This window comes from Orbicella franksi, chromosome 15 (genome assembly GCF_964199315.1).
Source record: "Orbicella franksi chromosome 15, jaOrbFran1.1, whole genome shotgun sequence".
Lineage (NCBI taxonomy): Eukaryota > Metazoa > Cnidaria > Anthozoa > Scleractinia > Merulinidae > Orbicella > Orbicella franksi.
In genome coordinates this window covers 312,997-337,299 of record NC_138159.1, presented here as the reverse complement: position 1 = coordinate 337,299, position 24,303 = coordinate 312,997, and the positions used below count along the sequence as shown (strand labels likewise).

Below are 24,303 nucleotides of genomic sequence, written 5' to 3'. Positions count from 1 at the left end.
GATTGCAGTCTGTACGACTCCCTAAATAGGAGGCTAAGTTTGACCAAAACTCTTTTTACAACGAATACGGTTTACCGCTACTCAATTAGAAGCAGTTGAAATTTATTTTTCCAAAGAGTTATCGTATTTCTCTTTCTTTCAGAAAATAGAGTTTATTTCCAGCAGTGGTGCGGGGGGGGGGGGGGGAGGGGAGGGATGAGAGGTTGGAGTTCAAAGCTGCGCCTGCATCGCATGGGGGAAGGGATATATGTAAATAGTGTGCCCAATTAGCGTTTTTTAAGCTAAATACCATTGACACTAAAATAAAGTCTTTCATTCATTCGTGGGAGGTTGGAATTCAAAGCCCCTTTCCAAATATCAAATAATTAATGTTGTTAGAGGCCGAAATTCACTTCAACATTCCTTACTAGCTACATTTGCAAGACAACTTTTGCCATGAAATGACTGGATCAGTTCAAAGAGGAAGATCGCTGATCAAGCTCTTGTTGAAACACGAATGCTTTGTTTATGACCCTCAGCTTAATTTCTCTAAAAGTTAACTTTTCCTTAGAATTAGACCAGGCTTCGTTAAAATAATATGCCTCTAGATTTTTAACCTTTGCTGCAGCTGATGCTGACATAGTTATTTGCACATTGCTTCGAAAACAGTCCGTTATGGACTGTTATCTTTGGAATCGCGCGCGAGCAAGTCGATAGTAGAGCTTTAGGGTTAAAACACTAAATGGTACTTTTCTATGCAAGCGTCAAGGACCCCTCCCTGGACTGTCAGCTGTAACATGCCTGGCCTTTTGATACCAAGAACAATTATTTGACTGCCAAAAGAAACACGACTTCTACTTGTATGTCCTTACCGGTTGTAACTTCCTTCAGGCAGTAAGGTAGTCAAGAGCTTGTGCTTGAATGAAGAAGTCAAAACTGTTGCAACGAAAGCAGGAAGCTTTAATGTGAAAGTCAAAAAGCCATGACTTTTGGGTTTGATTTTGACAGGTCGACGAGTGAGTGGCTACCAATCAAATGCGTCCCAATAAGCTTTCAGAGCTAAAGTTTTTATGACACTTGAATGAAGTGAATTATCATTATGCGAGATGAAACCGCAAAGAAAGCAAACAAATTAACGTTGTCTCAGTCAGTCACGAAAGTACGTCTCGATAAATTTTCCTTCAAAAAAGGCGGTAACCTGTTAGTTTTTTCATTACTTATTTATCCTGTTTTATTTGTGCAGGTAAGGTGGAAATTCGAGCCACTTAAAATAACGTGAGGTTCAAAGCTGCGCGAGCGGACCTCGATTTCTCAAACTCATTAATAATTGATCAAGTTTAAACAAAGGAAATCATCGCCGTGACGGTGTTTGGATATCTGATCTTGATTAGGATAGATTTTTACAGTTTTATTTCTCCGTTTTCTCCTTAGTTTTAGTTTCGATTGAGAAGATATATCAAACACTCAAGACAGTGTTCAACCACATTTCCAAAGACCTCGAAGTTCGTCAAAAATACTCCGCTAGTCGTCGTATTTTCAACTCTCTTCTCGGTGTTTGGATTTGCGGTCAAACACTGTCTTTCGTGTTTGATATATTACTTCAAAACCAGACTGCCCTTGACACATTATTCAAATTCTGTTGTGTAAAGACTGCTTAGGTTGTGTGTATAACTTCGATGATCAATCACGTCTTCATATCTTTCTCCGCAGTTCAAATATATGATCTTTCATATATTCACTTGCATTCTTCATCATCTACGGGTATATTACGATCTCACAAAATCAACTGCTCCTCGTCGCTTAATAGCTCAGTTGATACCCGGGGGCCACTGCCATATATGGGCTATATTGGTATGTGCCACTGTGAAGGGTATGGTTTTCAAGCAGTTTACTCTAGGATAGGGTATATAAATCTGAGCGTTTGGGTCTAGAATAGGGTATCATTTTTCACAAAACTGACTAGTTGGTTGAAGATTTTATCTAGAGTAAGGAAACCAGGGATTGCCACTCAAAAATATAAAAAAATCAAATCGGCAAGTTTAAATTTACGCAAATCAGCCTCAGCAGTGTCGATAGATGGGGGGATTTGGGGAGTTTACACTAGTATGGGTTAGCAAAATTCAGCTGAACTAGCTCTGGTATAGGCTAAGGGTTCCGGGGTCCCAGCGGCACATCCCCACCAAGAAATTCCCAAAGTAACCCCCTCGTGAGTTGATAGAGCACTGCACCGGTATCGCAAGAGGTCGTGAGTTCGAATCCCATTCAAGCCTGCACCTTTTTTTTCAGGCTTTAATTTCACAATTGCTTACGTTGTGTGTATAACTGCGATGATCAATCATGTTCTATATCTTTCCGCCGCAGTTCAATATGTGATCTTTCATAAATTCACTTGTAAACCAGACAGCCCTTGACATAATATTCAAATTATGTTCCGTAAAGAACTTCGTCTTGAATGAGAAAGGGAACCGTTACAACTAAAGGAGGATGCTTTAGTGGCTTGGCGTGGCGTCTGTCTTTTACTTTAATCAGATACTTGGCAAAATATAAAGCGTAATTCGTAAAATACGCCAAAGTTGCCATGCCCTTAAACTTTTGGAACCGTTCACGCGCGCTTCCATCACGAACGCTCAAGAGTGAAGTTTATAAGATGCGTCATACAACAACGCCAAAACGTTTTGGAAAAGTTGTCCGTTTCTTCTAAAAATTTACCTCAGGAATGAAATACCAGAGGGAATAAGACTGGAGCTCAATCATTAACAAATTTGCACAATGTGAAAGAAATACAATGAATTATAATTGGAATGACACTCCTGTGATTACTAAATACGATATCTTCTATATTAGGAAAGTGAAACTAAACGGGCGGAACTACACTTGACTATTATTTTACACTGTTGTGTTACTATTAGAAAAGTGTCCTGAAAAAATCAGCGTTCCCTTAATAAACTTTGTGGTGTGGTGTTTCTGCATGATTTGAAAGAGCGTCTGTATGTCTCGTAGAGTTAGAGCGCTCCATCATTCATCCATCGACGACAATTTGGGCTATCATGAGAGCATAAATTAAATGAATAGTATGTTAAAAAATCAGCTGAGACATACATTCTTACGATACAAAATTAGCAACTGCTGATAACTATTACGAAATGCCCTTCTCAACTAGAAACACAAAGATCAACAATATCTAGTCGGGGTAATTTTTAGGAATAAGTTACAAAGCAATTGAAACAACTGAAGCACAGGTATTTCTCAGAACACAAATACTAATTCGTGTTCCCGCTGGCGTTTGTTTAATTCATTTTCAATTGGTACGACGTTTACTGAGAACATTTCCATTTTCATAGAAAAGAACGACGGTATGATATAAGGGAAGTAAACATGTAAGTAACTGGAAATAAAATCCAAAATGTCACTCTCTACGCCCGTTGATTACAAACACGACGTTTCGGCACTGACTAATTTCGCAATTGGATTTGTTCGGCAAGTTTTACTGTTTAACATCTACGGTGGGCCCACCCACTTTTGGAACATAGCGGCCCGCTGCAATCTGGTGCGTTTTACTGATTGCTCAGCCATGATGGTGGTGGTACCACCTGCTTTGACGAGCACTCCACGGTTGATATTCCATGGCTTAATGAGTTGGCTGTACTCTGTCTCCCCTTTAATCGCCAAATCTGCAAGTATCTTTCCAATGACAGGCACGAACTTCATACCCCATCCGCCTGTGAAAAGGACGATGCGGTTATTGCTGCATGCTTCTGGTAGAAAATCCAAAACAAAACCGACGCCGTCGTCGTCTTTATCATTGGATTCAGCAAAGCCAGCAATGCATGTTGAATGCTCTTGAGGTAATAGTTGGGGAATGAGAGAAGGCATTGATTTCTTCACAAAGCCACTAGTGAAACTTAGGGCGTCTTGATCGAGTGGCCTGTCGGTAATGTCTGGAGGGTCAAACTTGAAGTCAAATCTCTCGCTTGATGTGAATGCTGAACCAACTCTGGCGTAATCTGGCCGCTTCTTTTCGCTCGGGAAACCATAGTATAAGTTTAAGTCGTTCTCTTTCGGCTGCCCAAAAAAGTACCAGATAGGCCATGTCTTCATTGAAGCTGAAGGTGAAGAAGGGTTTCTATTGAAGTAGGTGGAGCTCCACAGATAGATGGTGAGGTTGATCTTCTCCGTGAAGGTGGGTGTTAGAGTTGATAAGACGCTGTTAACATAGCTGCCAGGCGTCAGGATCACTTTCTTCGTTCGGATGCATTGCGGCCGCTGATCGATCCACACTCTCACCTCATTCTCCAAACTGTAATCAATGCATTTGACAGGCGCATTTTCCACTAGATCAGCTTTACCTGAACATTTCAACATCTTCTGAAGGCCTTCGATAACGGCAGGTACATTTATGGTGCCCCCATCACCAACATACAGAGCTTTTGGATTATCGATGTCGTTAACCGCGTCCGAAATGAAAGAAAACCGCTCATCGCTCTGAATTGCCTCTTTGCCTTCAAGCAATTCGTAGTCAGTTACTCCCAACGCTTTGAGGTTTTCTGCAGCCTTGTCAATGTTGCCCTCAGTACTTTCGACAGTAGCATCGCCAAACCAAAGGCAGCCTGTTCTATCCAGAAGGGAGCTGTCATTTAACTCTTGCATGAGCTTGTCCCATTCTTTACTTGACTCGATAGCCAGTTGGCACAGATATCGCTCTGAGTAGCAGATACGAAATTGGCGACTAAACCCAGGACTTGAACCATATGTGTTTCCAAATTTGTACTGCTCAATGATCATTACTTTCTTTCCCTCTTTGACAGCGCACTGGTACGCTGCGCATAATCCCATGGGGCCACCGCCGACCACGATCACGTCGTATAATTCAGAAACACTTGCAGCCATGATCGTTTATTTTGATGCTGTTCTCTTTACGCGATCTCTTCTCCTGATCAGTCTAAATTGCTGACGTGAATGAACTGTGAACGGAATGATGCAAAGTGTAAAGAAGAGGTGGACATTGGGCACTTCTGAACACCGCAAATTCGGCAGATACTACCGCAATGCCGCAAAAACAATCGCTAAATACCGCATTGCTTCAATACCGAGTCTAAAAGGAATGTCACACCGAAACCAGTACTCTGTATGTTAAAGTTTAGAGAAAATAACACGGAAATAACAATTACGAACTTGTTACTGAACGTTAGGTCAGGTAATTTTCGATTTAGACAAAATAAGTAACATACCGACCGCATTTCGAGGTTAAAATTACCGAAATGCCGCAAGAAAAATTGTCCAATACCGCAATACTGCAAACCACAATGTCCCCCTCTAAAAGACTTAATGGTTAGGAGTCAGAGATGTCACGTCTCAGGCGTTTGAAGACGTTCAATTTCCCATTAATTATTTGACTGCCAATAAAAACACAACTTCTTTTTGTATGTCCTTACCGGTTGTAACTTCAGTCAGACAGCAAAGTAGTAAAGAGCTTGTGCTTGAATGTCGAAGTCAAAACTGCTGCAACGAAAGCAGGAAGCTTCAATGTGAACTGAAGTCAAAAAGCCATGAATACTTTGGTGTAATTTTGACAGGTCGAAGATTGAGTAGCCACCAATCAAATGCGTCCCAATAAGCTTTCAGAGCTAAATTCGGACACAGTGAATTATCATTGTGTTTGATGAAACCGCGAAGGAAACAAACAACTTAGCGTTGCCTCGATAACTTTTCCGTCCTAAATAAGGCTGTAACCCTGTAGTTTTTTTATTACTTATTTGACCTGTTTTATTTGTGCAAGCAAGCTGGAAATTCTAGCGACTATAAACAAGGTGAGGCTCAAAGCTGCATGGGCGGACTTGGGGCCTAGGCTTCAAAACCAGACAGCTCTTGACATAATATTCAAATTCTGTTCTATAAAGAACTTCTGCTTGAATGACGAAGATAACTGTTACAAAGAAACAGGATGCTTAATGTGCTTGGCGCGGCGTCTGTTTTAATTCTAATCAGACACTTTACATGATACAGAGCGTAATTGGCAAATTGCGTCATAGGTGCCATGCCCTTTCGCTTTAGCATAGTTAGTAGACTACTACTAACTATGGCTTTAGGAACCGTTCAAGTGCGCTTCTATCACGAACGCTCAAGAACGAAGCTTATAAAACGCGTCATACAACTGCACTACAAAGTTTTTGAGAATTGCTTCATTTCTTAGGAAAATTAACTCCAGAAAGTGATTCGGATGGAATACCAGACGGAATAAGAGCTCAATTAATTACACCCGTCACAACGTAAATAAATTATAATTTAAGATTACTTCAAACCTTGGCGGGGCTACTTTTTTCCAAATTTTCTTTTTTCCAACCAAATTAAAGTTCATTATTCAAGGCAAAAGTCTTAGTTAAATCCATATCCTGAAACATCTGGGCAAATCCTTGTTTCAACGAAGCGGTCAACTCCTGTAAGTCAGTCGACGCTATCAACAACGTCGACATTAGATTCCGGACGCGTTCGTTTTGAGAAGAACTACTTTTTCTTTTTAAGTTGTCTTTGTTGCCTTGGGTTCAACATTGGTTGGATTATAGGGCATCACGGCTTTGAGAATTATCGCTTTACAAATCGAATTTCGTCTACCGTGTTGGAGCGCAAAGCTACACATCATTCATGACCTCGTTCACTGAATGATCGCCATAAGGTAATGTGCCCCTTTCCAAATATCAAATAATTGAAAACATTATTGGAGGCCGAAATTCACTTGATCATTAATTGCTAGCTACATTTGCAAAATAACTTCCTCCATGCAATAGCTGGATCCGTTCAACAAGGAGGTCGCCGGGGATCAAGCTTGCGTTGAAAAACGATTGGAACCGTTTAATTGCGCTTCTATCACGAACGCTCAAGAATGAAGCTTATAAAACGCGTCATACAACTGCACCACAACGTCTTTGAAAAGTGTTTCAATTCTTCCAAAAACGTACCCAGAAAAGTGATTCTGAAGGAATACCAGGGGGAATGAGAATTCAATCAATCACACATGTACACAATGTTAATGAAATACAATGAATTATAATTACAATGATACTTCCGTAATTACAAAACACAATATATTTTATATTCAGAAAGTTAAACTAAACAGGCAGAATATTATTTTGCACAGAAGTGTTACAGTTAGAAAAGTGTCCGTGAAAACTAAGCGTCCAAAACATCGCTGGCGATCTGATATTTCTGCATGAATAAAAGGGCGTGAAAGGGCTTTATCATTCATCTGTCGACGACAAATTGGGCTGGATAGATAATCTTTATTTATCCACGGTAAAACTTCGTTAGCTGTAAAATACCTTATACCTAATAATGAAAAATAATTAAATGAAAAGCTGCTTTCCACGAATGCCATGCCTTACTGTTTTTTCCTCAGAGTCCCTTAGGTTATATATGCGGCTTCTCGCCTTTCAAATTTAGAACCATATACGGAGACCTGTAAAACGTCTTAGCTCTTTGAACTTGCTGCTGGCAAGCTAGATTTTTCCACCCTAGAAGTTTGAACTATCATGTTATCATGCATGCATAAGGAAAATGTTTAATATATTGAAAAATTGGCTCAGCAACTGCTGATAACTTTTACGTAATGCCCTTTTTAACGAGATATACAAAGATCACCATTATGTAGATTCGGGATAATTTTCAGAAGAAGATAAGGAACAATTGAAGCAACTGAAGCACAGGTATTTCTCGGTACACAAATACTAATTCATGTTTCCGCTGGCGTTTTGTTTTTGTTTTTTTTTTGTGTGATTCATTTTCAATTGGTGCAACGTTCGTTGAGGACATTTCTGTTTTCAGACAGTAGGACGACTGTATAATATAAGGGAAGTTGAAATATATATAACTAAACAAATAAATTCCAAAACTTATTGATTTTTCTTCACTACTAGTTTCCCAATGGATTTTTTGCAGCGTTTTACTATATCACAACTAATTTGTTCCTCCTACGGGCCTAGCCACTTTTCGAACAAAGCTGCTCGCTGCAAACTGGTATTACGTTTTACCGATTGCTGGGCCATGATGTTGGTGGTGCCACCTGCTTTGACGAGATCTCCAAGGTTGATATTCCATGGCTTTATGAGTTGGCTGTACTCTGTCTCCCCTTTGATCGCCAAATCTGCAAGTATCTTTCCAATGACAGGCACGAACTTCATACCCCATCCACCTGGTAGAAAATCCAAAACAAAACCGACGTCGTCGTCGTCTTTATCACTGGATTCAGCAAAGCCAGCAATGCATGCTGCATGCTCTTCAGCTAATAGTTTGGGGCTAAGAGAAGGCATTCATTTCTTCACGAAGTCACCAGTGAACTTTAGGACGTCTTGATCGAGTGGCCTGTCGCTAATGTCTGGAGGGTCAAGCTTGTAGTCAAATCTCTCGCTTGATGTGAATGCTGAACCAACTCTGGCGTAATCTGGCCGCTTCTTTTCGCTCGGAAAACCGTAGTATAGGTTTAGGTCGTTCTCTTTCGGCTGACCAAAGAAGTACCAGATAGGCCATTTCTTCATTGGGGCTGAAGGCGAAGAAGGGATGCTGTTGAAGTAGGTGGGGCTCCATAGTTAGATTGTGTGGTTGATCTTCTCCGTGAAAGTGGGTGTTAGAGCTGATAAGACGTTGTTAACATAACTGCCAGGCGTCAGGATCACTTTCTTGGATCGGATATATTGCGGCCGCTGATCGATCCACACTCTCATCTCATCATCCAAACTGTAATCAATGCGTTTGACAAGTGCATTTTCAATTAGATCAGCTTTACTTGAACATTTCAACTTCTTGTGAAGGCCTTCGATAACGGCAGGTACATTTATGATGCCCCCATCACCAAAATACAGAGCTTTTGGGTCATCAATGTCGTTAACCGCGTCCGAAATGAAAGAAAACCGCTCATCGCTCTGAATTGTCTCTTTGCCTTCAAGCAATTCGTAGTCGGCTACTCCCAACGCTTTGAGGTTTTCTGCAGCCTTGTCAATGTTGCCCTCACTGCTTACGACAGTAGCATCGCCAAACCAAAGGCAGCCTGTTCTATCCACTGAAGGGAGCTGTCATTCAACTCTTGCATGAGTTTGTCCCATTCTTTACTTGACTCGATAGCCAGTTGGCACAGTCTTAGGGGTGTGGAGACGTTCCATTGCGCATTTATTAGTCTTATTACAGAAGCTGAAAAGTGAACCTTAGAATATAATATGCATGGTAATACCGCTAAAAAGCCTTTGAAAAGTGCTTCGTTCCTTTTCTTGAACAGATAAAACATTGCCTAAATATCTGGAAGGGGGCATAGTTAGTTAAGATAAGGTTGAACCTGGGTAAATTTCTGAGTCGGTATGTTCTTAAATTTTAGTTAATCTCAGCTCAGCCTCATCGTTCTTATGAAAAGGTCCTTATAAAAAATAATACGTGTATAGGTAACTTGTAACCACAGGGGACCCCAGCACTTTATCAGCAATAAAAATAAATGTACTTTTTATTTACTTGTGTTCCTGTGTCTTTTTGAGTCGTTTAGAAGGGATTTGAATGAAGCGAAGGCGGTTTACGTTTCCGAATATTAAGATAGAGAACCACATCCTTTTCATGTCAAATCAAATTGGATGCCTCTGGTTCAACAATCTATCGCCCTTGAAAGCTATATAGAAAGTGTCAAAACGCAACTTGCTGACATCAGAATCAATAAGCCCAAAAATAATTTGTCACGCAATGAGATGGCAGCTTAAAAGAGCCTAAGAATAACTCTGCCATAAACCTCAAAAAAACGGATAAAGGAACAACAACGGTCATCATGAACAAATCAGACAAAATACAAGAGGCTGAAGTGCAACTCGAGAACAGAGAGCACTATAAACCTCTCGGAGCACCGATGGTGAACACCACACAAACAAAGGTCAACCAGATCATTGACAAACTGCATCGAGGCAAACACATCGATGACATGACAAAAAAATGGCTTTCTCAAACCACCAGCCCGCCTAGAATTCCTATCTTCTACACGCTTACAAAACTCCACAAACCTATTCTGGTCGGAAGACCGATCATCTCAGGTTGTGACGGCCCAACTGAAAAAATATCCTCTTTTGTGGATACATTGCTACAGCGTATCGCACAAAAACAACAATTTTATAGAAAAAACAAAGATAGGCCAAGACACAATTTTAGTAACAATGGACGTTTCTAGCTTATACACAAATATACCACAAGAGGAGGGAACAGAAATAGTATGCAAAGCATATGAGTCGTTCCACAACTTTGATCTTCCGATCCCCACGCGCTATCTAAGGGAAATGGTTGGTGTAATCCTAACAGAGAACTCATTTGAGTTCAATGGAAAAAATTATCTCCAAACAAATGGTATCGCAATGGGCACAAAGACAGCAGTGTCTTTTACAAATATATTCATGGCGGAGATGAAACAAATTTAATTCAACAAAACAATAGCCCTTTTCACGGTTACCTTTGGCCATTTGCATTACAATAAAATCTAGCATGTAGGTGAGGCAATTTCGGGCTATTTTGCAGTTTTAGCCCGAAATTGCCTCGTATCCACGTTGGATTACATTGTAATGTAAATGAGAAAAATTAAGCGTGAAAAGGGCTATACCAAGCCAAGAAAATGGAAACGTTGCATTGATGACGTTTTCTCCCTTTGGGACTCCAAAAGAAATGAAGTGGATCGTTTCATTGAACAAGCTAACACATTCCACCCAACAATAAAATTCACGGCCGAAATATCAGAGAACGAAATAACTTTTCTTGATACAGTGGTGTACAAAGGAGAGAGATTCACAGAAAAATCCCTCCTGGACATCAAAACACACTACAAGCCGACCGAAACCTTTCAATATACCCATTTTTCCTCGTGCCACCCTCCGGGGGTAAAAAGAGGTTTTATCAGAGGCGAAGCAATAAGACTGCTTAGAACAAACTCTTCTAAAACAACATTTATAGAGTGCCTTGCAAACTTCAAACGACGCCTCGAAGCACGCGGGTATCCGAAGAAATATATAGAAAGGTCCCTGTCAGAGGTCATCTTTGACTCAAGACAATCGGCTCTTAAACCGCAAAAACAAAAAACGGCAGAGAGACTATTACCTTTTGTCACTACATACCACCCTGCAGTAAAGAAACTTAACAAAATCGTGATGGAAAACTGGAGTTTCATAGAAAATCAGCCTCTGCTAAAACCGATTTTTAAAAAGCCTCCGATCATATCAAACAAAAGAGGTAAATCTCTAACTTCATGCTTGTAAGAGCAAAACTATAATTTGAAGGCTTTTCATAATGCGACGCAACCACAAAAACCACATTGGGAGTCCATGCAGGCCTGTCTCTGTTTTTCCTGTCAAGTGGGACTTTGCCGATCACCATCTGATTCTTCAAACGTATTGTTGACGTGCTCCCAGTAAGCCTGTCTGATTCTTTTTCGAACTTCTCTTTTCAACAATTTATGGTATTTACTGCCTCTAGAGTTGTGTCCAGGGAGGGGTACTCCCTTATATGGGCTATAAAGGTATCTGCGGCCCCAAATGGTACGGTATGGTAGGGTATCGATTTTGGTCCTAAATAGGGTATGGTTTTAGCATCCTAGTCTTGAATCCTCCGTAGGAAAAAAGATGGCGTCTGGTACATTTACCCATAGTTCTTAGCGCACGAAAACCTAAACAACGTTCATAAAAACGTACAGAAACGTTATAAAATCTTCACACCTAGGGTACTTAATATCCTTTGTACAGAGACAAATATTGCAGTTATAAGGCTTTCTTCGTGCCTTTTGGGCTGTGTTAGGTTCGCGAGGCATTGTGGTAAAATGTGCAGCCGCCATCTTTTTTCCTACGGTGGATTGGGTGCGTTTTTTTAGAAGAAGCTAATTTCTGATCATTATCGATAAGACCACCATCAAAAGTCGTTCATAAATTATGTTTAGGGCAACTGTGCCAGCCGAGGGTGTCGAATTTTTGGTCAGGTGATAAATAAGGTAAGGACAATAGCAGATGTTTGTCATAAATAGGGTAAGGGTTTCAGCCGGAAGCGAGCCGTACACCTCCTCCCATTTTTTATGGGAGTACCCCCACCCCGACCCCACTCAAAAAGGCAGAACAACTGATCCCGATGGTCAGAACAACCACGAAGAAACATATTAATTGTTTCCTTTTATTACGTTCTTTCATTATTTTATTTTACCGTATACCTATCTTTAATTTACACTGTCAATTTGTTTTACGTATTTCCGGTATTACGAAAATATGCCACAAAAAAACACGTTCCAATGTAAAATTCTCATTGTACCTGAAGAAGGCTGGCTTGGCCAGCCGAAACATACTACACCTTAAAAAAAATCATCCTAAGTTGTGTCGGTTTCTGCTTTTATATTCTTAATTTTGCAGCATTTGCAACAGATTAGCTTAAATGTTCGAGTGTCGTCTGGGTCAAACACTATTTGTCATCTCGCAAAGTAGAGAGTCTTTAACTTCATTTTGAGATAATTTACGTTGGATTCAAAAGGCAAAACAGTCTATAAATTTGATATTCTTACAAAAAAAGAATTCCTCAAAAGAGATTAACATTAACATTATTGAAATTAACGTTAATAAACCACGGCTCGAACGCCCAGTACCTATTTGTTCTCTCTTTAGGGAATGTAAATCTTTGGTCAGGTCCGGGCAACTCTGAAAATCCTGAAAATATATGTTAAATCACAGAAATATTTGTTTTGCTAAGCACAATTTTCCCTGACTTTCAAAAAAGGAAAACGCTGGACTGACTTCCTTTTCTCTTGCAGACAAATTTTTCTTCCTCCTCAATTTTCGTTCTTTCTTATAACCCAAGTAATGGCCGCTACAACAGGCCAACAAATAAACATTTGTAAATAACTCAATGAAATTAAAAGTTAAAAATTACTTTCCGTTGTTGCGAGACACATTTTCTTAATACCATTCAAGGAAATGGGATCTATCAGCCACCCAACAATAATATTAACAAGTGATCTCGACACTCAAAATGGCAATTGATAAGAAAAAGCTTTTACAGTCAACTAACTCACTTCACTTTTTTCAACGTCTTACCCATCCCCCTTTTTTACGTTTAGCGTCAAATGCGTTAACTGATTTAGGGTCGGTCGGTATGATTTTTAATTATAATGAGCCCCAAACACAAAAATCAGAAGCGGTCTGGAACTAGGAGGCCCGGTAACTCAGCATCGTTGCCGTGGAGCCTGGAAACAATGACGTGGTCACAAAATCAACATGGCTGCAATGCAGGTCCAAAAAAAGACAAGATTGATGTGGTGGTAAAAATCAAACGAAAACATGGCAAAAAGTATTCAGCTGTAAGAAACGCCGTTAATAAATCGTGTTAATTTTTGCAAAATTTTCCTTTTCTTGAAAACATGAAAAGTTGGGTCTGCCGGACGACGCTAAACTGAAGAAGAAAAAGAGGGGTAGCATAACGTGCGTTCAAATTTTATATATTTTTTACGCCAACCGATTAAAATTTTGGCCGTTCTTAGCTATCAGTGCGCCTTATTAAGACCCTACAACAACGAAAAAACACCACTTAGGTTTAACGTCTATAGCCAAGTGTAATCGATTTTGTTTTCTCGCTTACAAACCTTTGAAAAGAAAATCGCCCATTTTTCTTGATTAGTGGAAGCCAGTACCCTAACACTAAAGACTTCAACATTTGTGTTGAACTCAGCAAAAACACATTTTAACTGGAAAAATAGTCAATTTCCACTTAAGTTTAAACTGATTGTCTATTATCAAGACTATTATCAGGTAAAAGTGTTCAGCGAAGTCATTTCACTTTCTTGGGCCATCCACCCTCGTTGCGAATGTAGAACTGAAAAGCTGCTCGTAGACCAGACTCCAAGGCACCCTGAATCCATCCCGAAGCAAACGATAGGCCTTCACCAGCAAAGAAGATGTTAGCCATAGGGTATTCCATGAGGTAGCGGACGTTTTGGTACTGGGTGGGTTTAAGTAGGGCATAGGCTCCTTGAGCGGTTGGGTGGTTGTACCATGCTAAGACGGCCCCCGTTTCAACCTGGTCTTTGATCTCTGGGTGGATTGTGGCTATTTGCTCTACTACCTCGTGTAAAGCAGTAGTAGGATCCAGGGAGCCAAAGAGTAAGGCTTCCGTCTTCCACGTGTAAACCAACAGGATGCCTTTTTCTCCAGGATGCTCTCCAGTGACGTTGCTTGGATAATGGAGCTGGCCGATTGGAAGATTTGTTTTTGAGAATCCTCCTTTAATGCCGTCTTTCTCCCAGAATCTGGTCCTAGTTTGTATGAAGAGTTTGGTTGCTGGACCGGTAAAGATGTCTTCTATGGCCTTGTGGAAATCCTGTGGGGGAGGCTCCGTGTGTTCATTGAGGGGTGTGTACTTGATCTGCCTAAGAATGTTGATTGGAGTTGCGACGATAACAGCATCTCCTTCGACCTGGAAAGGTTGCCTGCTGTTGCTGAAGTAGCCTTTAATCACCACGTGATTATTTTCAGTATCATCTTCGTCAAATTTGTAGATGATTTCTTTGACTGTACGGTTGAAGTGAATTCTATCGTGAAGGAAAACTTCAGGATTCCATCCTCCGTTGTTTTTTTCGGTGAAGGCTTCTGGTAACAGAGACATCCCACCCTTGATGCAGTGCATGTCTGATGACCACCACTGTCCCAGTTGATCACGGAGGTATTGCACAAGGCTTTGATCAAGCTGCTCTGTGTAGGAGAAGACAGAGTAGGCAGTGATGGCAGCATCAGGCCAGGGAAGGTACTTCTTGAGCTCTTCAAGGCTTGTCAAAGAGATGCTTTGTTTTTTTTCGAGAACTTTTTTCTCGACTTTTGTCATCACTGCTTCGTAGGTACTTTGTAAGAAGCCATCAAGTGAAAACTGACTCCAGAGATCAATCCACTGATTCCAGGCATCGCTTGGTTTAACGCTGGGATCGTTGAGCAAATCAAGCAGTTGATCTGTTACAACTTTAGTGGTGCGATTGTAATATTCATCTGCAGTTAGATAGAGATAAAATTACAGTCAAAGATGCCATCTAGACAATAATAATAATAATAATAGTAATAATAATAATTAATATTTCTATGGCGCAAATTAGGACATGAATATGATCAGATGCGCCTTAAACAAAGCTAATTCAAAATGATCTTAAACTAACAAAGGTACTTTGCAGCAAGAGACTATGATTTAGATCATCGTCTTTTGTTTGTAGTTGTATCCATTTTGCAGCTAGTATGTTAATTCGCCTGTTCTAAAGACATCGGATGGTTTTTTTCCTTCCTAGCAAGTGATCTTTCTCTTTTAATTATTTTTAGATGCATTTTAGGTGCCGAACAAAGGCAATTAAAAGTCGCATTTTAAGTAAGTCATTCCGATGGTTTCCGGCATAACACATTATCTATCCTGAGTTTTCAACACTTTTCCCTCCGTAAATTCTATTTCTTATTACTCGGGCTTCCGTAGGAAAGCCCGAGTCATAAAATGCAAGTGTTTTGGTCGCTAAAAGGAGGGTCATGGTCCCAGGCGTTCCATGCATAGACCATGGAAACTGGGGACGAGAAACGCGACATTGCTCGTTCGCAGGGCGCTTATACAGAACGCGGTGTTTTGCGAAGAAAGTTTTGGTGAGAATCGCGCCTTATACGTTCATCTCGCATACAAAGATGATCGTTTTCGGAAAGGGTCGGTCCAGGAATTATATTGCTTGAAAGACAGCCAGGTAAGCAAAGGTCAAGCTCGAAACGTTCTCGTGAGATAACAACTGAGCCGGTCGCGGTATGAGTTCAAACTACGAAAACACTGACAAAATAGGCAGTCAATGATTGCATGTGACTACTGCTGATATTATTTAGAACAATGCAGTAAATGATCATACTGCAATAAAACGAGCTGAATACCAAAATGATTTTAGACTGATAGCTCATTAAAAACATGGATTTGTTTCTTGCACCGCGCGAAATATGCCGATCTCCAAATTTGTAAAGATTAGACTTTCGGTAACTTGAATTAAATATCTTACCTCCAAGTTGGTTGGCTTCCTAGTAGGGTGCAGGAAAAAAAATAGTTTGTGATTTTGGAGGCAAATTATGCGGGAAAATTAAAACTTCCATTGTGCGGGGAATTATGCGGGATTATTGACGAACCAATGTTCTCTGCATTGACGATAGCCGGTTTAGCCAAATTTATTTCATTAGTAGTTCAAATATATTTAGCACTCTTAGCAATCGCCAATTCTTTTAGAAAACTGTGTCTGACTGCTTAAGAAAATCATGTTGCGTGACATGAACTAGACGAGTATGAAACCAAAATTAAATAGCAAAACAGAATGCCGCATTTCCCCTTATAAATGAGTTCCTTTTTAAAAATACTCCTGCCTTGATTCAATAAAAATATGTAGGTTAAATATTTATTCATAAACAACGTTAAGGGTGGCAAATTCTCGGAAGTTATCCGCAAAAAGCACAACTTGAAAGTTTATGCAAATTAAGTGCAATGCTATTTGCGCCTTGTCATAGGGCTGTGGTTTTCGCGAAGGAGTTTATCTATTCGCCCTCCAAAGGAAATATGACTCGTGAAAAGGCGTTAAGATCGCAACACGGCAAAGATGTTTAGCTGCACAATTTACTCGGATCGCCACGACCAGTAAACGAACTTTGTACAATTTCTGCTAGCATGTACAATGTAATCGCCACAAGTTGTAAAAAGACCTCGAAAATTCTTTGCAAACAAGTTCTCCATAAGCGCGTAGACAGCTGTGCTTCATTCTTGAACCAAAATGGTTTAAACTCACAACTTGCGATTGGATTAGGAGGATACTCAACGAAGCAACTTGAATAGTAAATACCTAAGCGGAGTTCTTGTGCTAAAATATCCTGATTCTTTAATTTGTTTTTATTGTGACCAATACGCGTTTTCGTAAAGTACGATTTGATACTGCGGTTCGAAGCCCGAGTAAACGCTCTTAGAGCGTCTAGTTTCACACTTTCTTTTGCCCTCCTTGGGGCAGTGCAATTTCATGCGATTCCGATGTGTGTTAAAAGCAAAGAAAGACTTGTTTTGGGATTGGTGTGTACGGCAGTTGGGATATCGTAGAACCAAGGGATTTTAGAGGCTTGAAAATGTTTCACTTCCTGTGACTGTAGAATACACTAATGGCGCATAGCAAATGTGAAGTTTGCAACCACCTTAGACAGCTGCAGCGTTTTAAACTTACCGATACTTGTGATCTCTTTCACTCCATTGTTTATTAGCGTAGCATCCCATCCAGGCCAAAGTTTGTTCATCCAGGTCAAAGGATCTTCATTCCAATCTGTAAAATACACGAAAAGGTGATTACCTTTACATAATTTACATAAGTTTAGCTGTAAGTAAGCGACGTGTTGTAAGGCCAGGCCACTACACTTCAGTTTATCGAGCCCCCGAATTCTAAAACTCAATTTCACTCTGAAATAAACTTCCTAAGCTACAGGACTACCCCTGGCTAAGGAGGGCTACAACCAACTTTGCGGGAAAACGTTTGACACTGGAACATTAACTTGTAGATTTTATTTACTTGTCATAAAGACCCTTTCCTCTCTCAGTGCCTCTCCCGCCCAGGTGTAAAAATGGTTAAATACACGAATTGGGAATTAGGTCAGAGCATCTCATTTCAAAATATAACCGTTCTTCACTATATACCTACTAAATGATGTAAATTTAGCTGTATCGTATAGAAATCTACAAGTCAGCGTCGTGTTGTAAGGTCAGGCCACTGCACTTCCATTCGTCAAGCCTAGCCCCAAATTCTAAAACTCAATTTCATTCTCAGAGAGATAAACTTGTTAAACTACAGAGCTACCCTCAGCTCGGAAGCTTCCATGGAAGACATTTCACGTTGAAACATTAGCGAGTAGATTTTATTTATGTATCATAAAGCTCACCTTCTACACGAACAGCGTCTTCGTTATAAAACTTGAAATAAGCTTTCTCACTGTAGTTGGAAAAATGTGCCAAGGGTAGGCTGAACCGCTCCTCAGAAGCATAAAAATCTGTGAGAAAATGGGTCTTGGTCTTCGCGTCAGGGAGACATGGTAGCCTCATGGCACCAGCTGCAAATGGCATTTATAAAAATGCAAAAGGATTACGAAACCAATCATTACGGATAGTTTATAGGAAGAATAAAACCACTTCTCTCTGAATCGACTATTATACTTACCCTCAGCATGGAGTCCCTTTGCAAAACCATCTTTTTCCCCAAGGGTGTACACTCTGCCTCCTACTCGCGTCTGGCTCTCTAATACCATTACGTCGTGTCCAACTTGTGCCAGCTCAAATGCAGCCACTAGCCCTGCCATTCCGGCTCCAACCACAATCACTTTCTTTGGCTTTTGCGTCTTTGAATGCCGCTCAGGGTCCTCCATGCTCTGGATCCATTTTTGGAAAGCATAATTTAGACCCTCGTTAGCGATATCCATCAGTAGTGGTTTTAAAAGATCGCTCTGTTGAACAGGTCCTTGATCTCTTTCAATCTTAGGCTTTTTGACCTCATGGACCTTTTGAGGTTCTCTGGGGGCTGCAAACATAGCCACTGTAGGGAGTGGGCTTTTGTGTACATCATTCACATAGTTCCCTAGATCTCCAGTAATCCAGTTTGGTTCGTTCTTTAACAAAACCCTGCCCAATCGCTTGGCGACGTCTCGATCTGTCTGTCTCGTCATCGTGAATTCCCAGCTGTAGATATCAAAGAGTTTCTATTAGGATCTCAATAGAGTTAACCGTTAGCCTTAAAACAGGGCAAACATTTAGCCGTGAGGTGTAAAAATTGGAAAAGTTTAAACGTTAGCCGTAAAAAAAACTCAATCGTAAACAAATTTTAGTCAGAAAAGTGAAAATCTCAAGATCTCTTGTCAAGATTTGTTGTATCTTGTCTTGTGTTTTTGTAGTACAGAGAAAAGCCAGGAGACTTGGTAGTGGCAAAATTGTTAACAATTCTTGTTATAATACCTTCAGTTATTCCATCCCAGAATGGTCCTAAGACCTTAACTGATGTTTTATACTCTGGAGCATCCCAGACCCGAAAAACTGGACTTCGGTTCCGAGGGTTACCCAGGATGGTATGGTAACAGCTAGAATTGAACCGTGCATGATCGTCTGTTTTGAGAGTCCTTTACTTCTGATTGGTGCGTTTATTTTTGTGACGTCTAAATGAAACAGGTGGTGGTTGAGAAAACCTGCAAGTTTTGGGATCTTTCTGAGGCAATTTGATTTTTTTTATATATATAATAATACTCTTCACTGCAAGAATTCTCTCGATTTGTTTTCCTTTTGTGACGTTTCAAGGGAAGTCGAAGGGGAAAGCGCTGTATCATATTTATGTGCAGACATGACGTATGTGTCTATTTTATCCATTCGATACGATATGACAACTTTATTTAAACAAGGTATTTCTATCAGTCTATTTATGATAATCAGCTGGCTACAGTACCTATCTTCCTAACTACAATCAAAGAATGACAATCCCCCCAAACTGCTTTGCATGGAGGCCGTGTAGAAAAAATCTACTTAAAACTGTGGCGACTTAGTTTAATCTTGAGCTCGGTTAATGAAGTTGCTTGTCTTAGTTCTATAGCTAAGTTGTTCCACAACTGAGCTCCACTGTAAGGAAAACTTCTCTTCACTGCGAGGTTGTGGAAGAACTAATTTGTTTTCATTATTCCTTAATAAACGATGAGCACTCGCATTGTCGCGATAAACAAATCTGTATTTACTGAGGTGATTGACCAATTGATAATATCTCGACCGACTGCTTGGACACGACTGCGGTGCGCTTCAAAGCAAATATAGCGAAAGACGTAAGTTCACAGGCATCATTGGCTTAAGTTCACAGGCATCAGTAGACTTTCTAAAAGTCCTATCCAATAATACTTCCCTGGCCTGTTGGTTTCTCGCGCTCGCGACTTCGTCGCTCGAAGATTGCCCTCTCCCTTCGCTCGAGGGAGATGAATAAGCGAAGGATTAAGCAAAGGTCGACTTGTTGGCAAGTCTAAGGCATCAGGTGACAACTACTTTGTATCAGAACGCACTCGTAACGCTAAATCGATGTGTCTAGTTTCTAGGCTAAGCTTTAAGGGAGCTACGTCACAGTTTGAGCATCTTGAAAAGTTTAGCTTAAATTTTTCAAGTTTGTCGTTTTTTAAATCTTCTCCCTTAACCATCCTTGGTCCTGTATGGTTTATTATCTTATTATGTGGCTAGAAGATAAACCAAATCCTGTGCTTTGATTGGCTACACGAGCGGGCAAGATGGCGCTATCTTGTCCCCTAGGGATTACACGCTGTGTTCCGCAACAAAGACTTCTCCGAACTCGAGGCAGATGCTATGATAGTAAATCCTTTATTGACCAAGCTTGTTTGGTCGAGAGGACTAAATATTGTACCTCGACTCCGTCTCGGTCCATAAACGCTACAAAAAAGAACTTGACCAATATCCAGCGATCTTGACCTGGTGCCGTGACTGCCGTGACGTATAACATGGACTTTTCTCAGAATCTCTAAAATAATCTGAAATTGCTTCGCTTGCTTTGAAGGTTTCTCAAATCGTAAAATAAATAAAATAATAAATAAATTACAGCATCTGGAGAGGAAGCCAATTCCGCCTAAGCTGCTTTTCATGTTGGTCCTATATCCAAGTGGAACTGGAATTTAGAGTGTTGGTTTTTGTGGCGCTTGAAAACCGGAGAGCCCGGAGAAAAACCCTTGGAGCAAGGCGAGAACCAACAACAAACTCAACCCACTATGGCATCTGGCCGGAATCGAACCCGGGCCACATTGGTAGGAGACGAACGCTCTCACCACTGCGTCATCGCTGCTCCCGTGTACAGTCGTGTACATTCGTACCTCCATATGCGACCATCTCTCATTAAGCGACCACCATCTCAAAATCAAAGTCTCCTGTGAAACCAGCTCATGGATAGGGATAAGTGTAGAGAAGGTAGTTGAACCACAAACAGAAGAGGAATTGGTGGATTTGGAGTGTTAGAATATGTTTGGAACGTTGACAAATATCAAAAAAGGAAAAAAAAGCGAGCCACTGAACTTGCAAAACAAAAAGCCTATAAACAATGGTTGGAGTGCAAAGCTGCACATCATTCTTCGTTCACTAAATGACAACCGTCCTTAACTGAATACGCCCCATTCAAAAGATCAAATAATTACCATTGTTGGAGGCCGCAATTCGCTTTAACATAGCCTGCTAGCGATGCAAAAACACTTCCGCCATACAGTTACTGGATTCAGTCAACAAGGATGTCGCTGATGATCAAGCTTGCCTTCAAACACGAATGCGTTGTTTGTGACTTTCAGCTTGCCTAGTGTAAATATGAACTTTTTCCTTAGCATTAGACGAGGTGTCTTTAAAAGTTTCTTCATGTCCACCGAATCTTTACGCTCAAAATAATATACCTCTAAATTTTTAACCTTTGCTGCAGCTGATGTCGACATAGTTATTTGCACATTGAAAAACGGTCTGTTATAGACTGTTATCTTCGGAACTGCGGGCAAGTCGATTCTAGAGCTTCAGGGATTAAGACACTAACTGGTACTTTTCTATGCAAGCGTCAAGGACCCCTCCCCGACTGCATCAGTTGTAACATGCCTAGCCTTTTGATGTCAAGAAAAGTTATTTGACTGCCAATAGAAACACGTCCTCTACTTGTATATCCTTACCGTTTGTAAATTCTGTCACGCAGCAAGGTAGTAAAGAGTTTCTGCTTGAATGACGAAATCGAAACTGTTGCAACGAAAGTAGGAAGCTTTACTGTGAAAGTCAAAAAGCCATGAATACTTTGGTTTGATTTCGACAGATCGATGAGTGAGTAGCAGCCAATCAAATGTGTCCCAATAAGCTTTCAGAGCTAAATTTGTTATGACACTGGAATTAAGTTTGTTATCATTGTGTTAGATGAAACCGCAAAGGACACAAATAATTTAACGTTGTCTCGATTAATCACGAAACTTTACCTCGATAACTTTTTCGTCCAAAATAAGGCTATAACCCTGTGGTTTTTTAATTGCATATTTAACCTGTTTTATTTGTGCAAGCAAGCTGGAAATTCGAGCAACTTTAAACAAAATGAGGCTCAAAGCTGCACTAGTGGACTTGCAGCCAGGGCTTCAAAACCAGACAGCTCTTGACCTACTATTCAAATTCTATTTTGTAAAGAACTCCTGCTTGAATTCCGAACGTAACTGTTACCAAGAAAACAGGATGTTTATTGTGCTTGGCGTGGGGTCTGTTTTTATTTGAATCAGACACTTGGCATAATAGAAAGCGTAATTCGCAAATTGCGTCATAGGTGCCATGCCCTTTCGCTTTTGGAACCGTTCAAGTGTGCTTCTATCACGAACGCTAAAGAACGAAGCTTATAAAACGCGTCCTTGAAAATTGCTTCATTTCTTAGAAAAATTTACTCCAGAAAGTGATTCAGATGGAATATCAGAGGGAATAAGAGCTCAATCAATCAAACACGTCACAATGTAAGGGTGCGGTCATTATTTATTGCCTGGTGGGAGGGGAGGGGCGGAGAACTTTAGGCGGAGTCATTTAATTTTTAGAATAACAGAAAGGGGGGATCAGTCATTACTGAGGGCCCAAAAGGGGGATCACTAAATGTCACATGCCCATACGGACTTGGTGGACGGCTAATTGGAACTCTAAAGGGTAACTTTGCAGTTTCCAAACACTTGGGATGGTTAGATTGCTCGTATGTCAACTGACATCAGTCACAGGGTTCTCAGAAGAACGGCGGAAATACAGCGGCTGTAAAATTGAATGTAGCCACCTGCTCCGGTCATTAAAATTTGTACACATATAACAATAAATTAAGACTTTCAGACTAAGACGTTTCAAGAAGAAAATAGTATTTAAAAGGGTGAAACAGGACTACTTGCTAGGTTTAATTTTATGATCATAGACAACTCATTTCCCGTAATCCTTTACCCTCCCCTCCCCCTTCCCCCACTACAAAGTCTTTGAGAATTACTTCATTTCTTAGAAACATTTACTCCAGAGAATGATTGAGGTGGAATAGCAGAGGGAATAAGAGCTCAATCAATCAAACACGTCACAATGTAAATGAAATAGAGTTGAATTAGACTGGCACTCCCCCAATTACAAAATGCAGTCTATATTAAGAACGTTAAACTAAACGGGCGGAATATCATTTTGCACAGCAGTGTTACTGTCAGAACAGTGTCCATTGAGACGCCGACCATAGGCAATGGTCAAAGGGAAGCGAGAGAGGAATCCGAAAGAGGAAGATTGCAGTCTTCCTATGTGACTCCCTAAATAGGAGGCTAAGTTTGACCAAAAATCGTTTCACAACGAATACGGTTTATTGCTGCTCGATTGGAAGCAGTTGAAATTTATTTTTCCAAAGAGTTATATTATTTCTCTCTCTTAGAGTCCATTTCCAGCAGTGATGGTGGGGGGAGGGATGGGAGGTCGGAGATGAAAGCTGCACATGCGTCGCATAGGGGAGGGATATATGTAAATAGTGTGCCCAATTACCGTTTTTTAAGCTAACTACCATTGACACTGAAATAAAGTCTTTCATTCGTTCATGGGAGGTTGGAGTTCAAAGTCCCTTTCCAAATATCAAATAGTTAACGTTGTTAGAGGCCGAAATTCACTTGAACATTCCTTACTAGCTGCATTTGCAAGGCAACTTCCGCCATGAAATGACTGGATCAGCTCAACAAGGAAGGTCGCTGATCAAGCTCGCGTTGAAACACGAATGCCTTGTTTATGACACTCAGCTTGCCTTCACTAAGAGTTAACTTCTTCCTTAGAATTAGACCAGGCGTCTTTAAAATAATATACCTCTAGATTTTCAACCTTTCTTGCAGCTGATGCCAACAAAGTCATTTGCACTTTGTTTCGAAAACAGTCTGTTATGGACTGTTATCTTCGGAACCTCGGGTAAGTCGATAGTAGAGCTTCAGTGTTTAAGACAGTAAATGGTACTTTTCTATGCTAGCGTCAATGACCCCTCCCTGGACTGTCAGCTGTAACATGCCTAACCTTTTGATACCAAGAACAGTTATTTGACTGCCAAAAAAACCACGACTTCTACTTGTATGTCCTTACCGGTTGTAACTTCCGTCAGACAGCAAGGTAGTCAAGAGATTCTGCTTGAATGACGAAATCAAAACTGTTGCAACGAAAGCAGGATGCTTTAATGTAAAAGTCAAAAAGCCATGAATACTTCGGTTTAATTTTGACAGGTCGATGCCAATCAAATGTGTCCCAATAAGCTTTCAGAGCTAAAATTGTTAT

At 40.5% G+C, this 24,303-nt stretch overlaps 2 protein-coding genes and 1 pseudogene across 3 annotated transcripts; all 3 read right to left on the bottom strand.

Moving 5' to 3' along the window:
- Positions 1 to 3,153: 3,153 nt before the first annotated feature.
- Positions 3,154 to 5,496, bottom strand: LOC145470782 (putative bifunctional amine oxidase DDB_G0291301). Its single transcript, XM_081454621.1, has 2 exons — positions 5,412 to 5,496; positions 3,154 to 4,940 (listed from the first exon to the last, which is right to left on the bottom strand). Exon 2 carries the CDS (start codon positions 4,864 to 4,866, stop codon positions 3,478 to 3,480), a length of 1,389 nt encoding a protein of 462 aa, XP_081310747.1. The 5' UTR covers positions 4,867 to 4,940; positions 5,412 to 5,496; the 3' UTR covers positions 3,154 to 3,477.
- A 2,329-nt stretch (positions 5,497 to 7,825) lies between these two features.
- On the bottom strand, positions 7,826 to 10,574 carry LOC145470155 (putative bifunctional amine oxidase DDB_G0291301; annotated as a pseudogene).
- A 1,182-nt stretch (positions 10,575 to 11,756) lies between these two features.
- LOC145470779 (putative L-amino-acid oxidase YobN) lies at positions 11,757 to 24,293 on the bottom strand. 2 transcript variants are annotated; one of them, XM_081454616.1, is made up of 5 exons: positions 24,115 to 24,293; positions 18,185 to 18,699; positions 17,910 to 18,077; positions 17,204 to 17,299; positions 11,757 to 14,984 (listed from the first exon to the last, which is right to left on the bottom strand). In XM_081454616.1, the coding sequence occupies exons 2-5, from the start codon at positions 18,684 to 18,686 to the stop codon at positions 13,777 to 13,779; spliced, it is 1,974 nt and encodes a 657-aa protein (XP_081310742.1). In that variant the 5' UTR covers positions 18,687 to 18,699; positions 24,115 to 24,293; the 3' UTR covers positions 11,757 to 13,776. The 2 variants fall into 2 exon arrangements, with proteins under 2 accessions (XP_081310742.1, XP_081310741.1); XM_081454615.1 differs by lacking the exon at positions 24,115 to 24,293 and adding an exon at positions 21,693 to 24,090.
- Between the last annotated feature and the right edge of the window lie 10 nt (positions 24,294 to 24,303).

Coding starts and splice junctions, on each gene's coding strand:
- LOC145470782 (XM_081454621.1), bottom strand. CDS start 4,866: ATGGCTGCAAGTGTTTCTGAATTATACGACGTGATCGTGGTCGGCGGT.
- LOC145470779 (XM_081454616.1), bottom strand. CDS start 18,686: ATGACGAGACAGACAGATCGAGACGTCGCCAAGCGATTGGGCAGGGTT. Junction 18,078..18,184: donor AAAGGGACTCCATGCTGAGG/GTAAGTATAATA, acceptor TGCCATTTGCAG/CTGGTGCCATGAGGCTACCA. Junction 14,985..17,203: donor GAAAGAGATCACAAGTATCG/GTAAGTTTAAAA, acceptor ATCTAACTGCAG/ATGAATATTACAATCGCACC.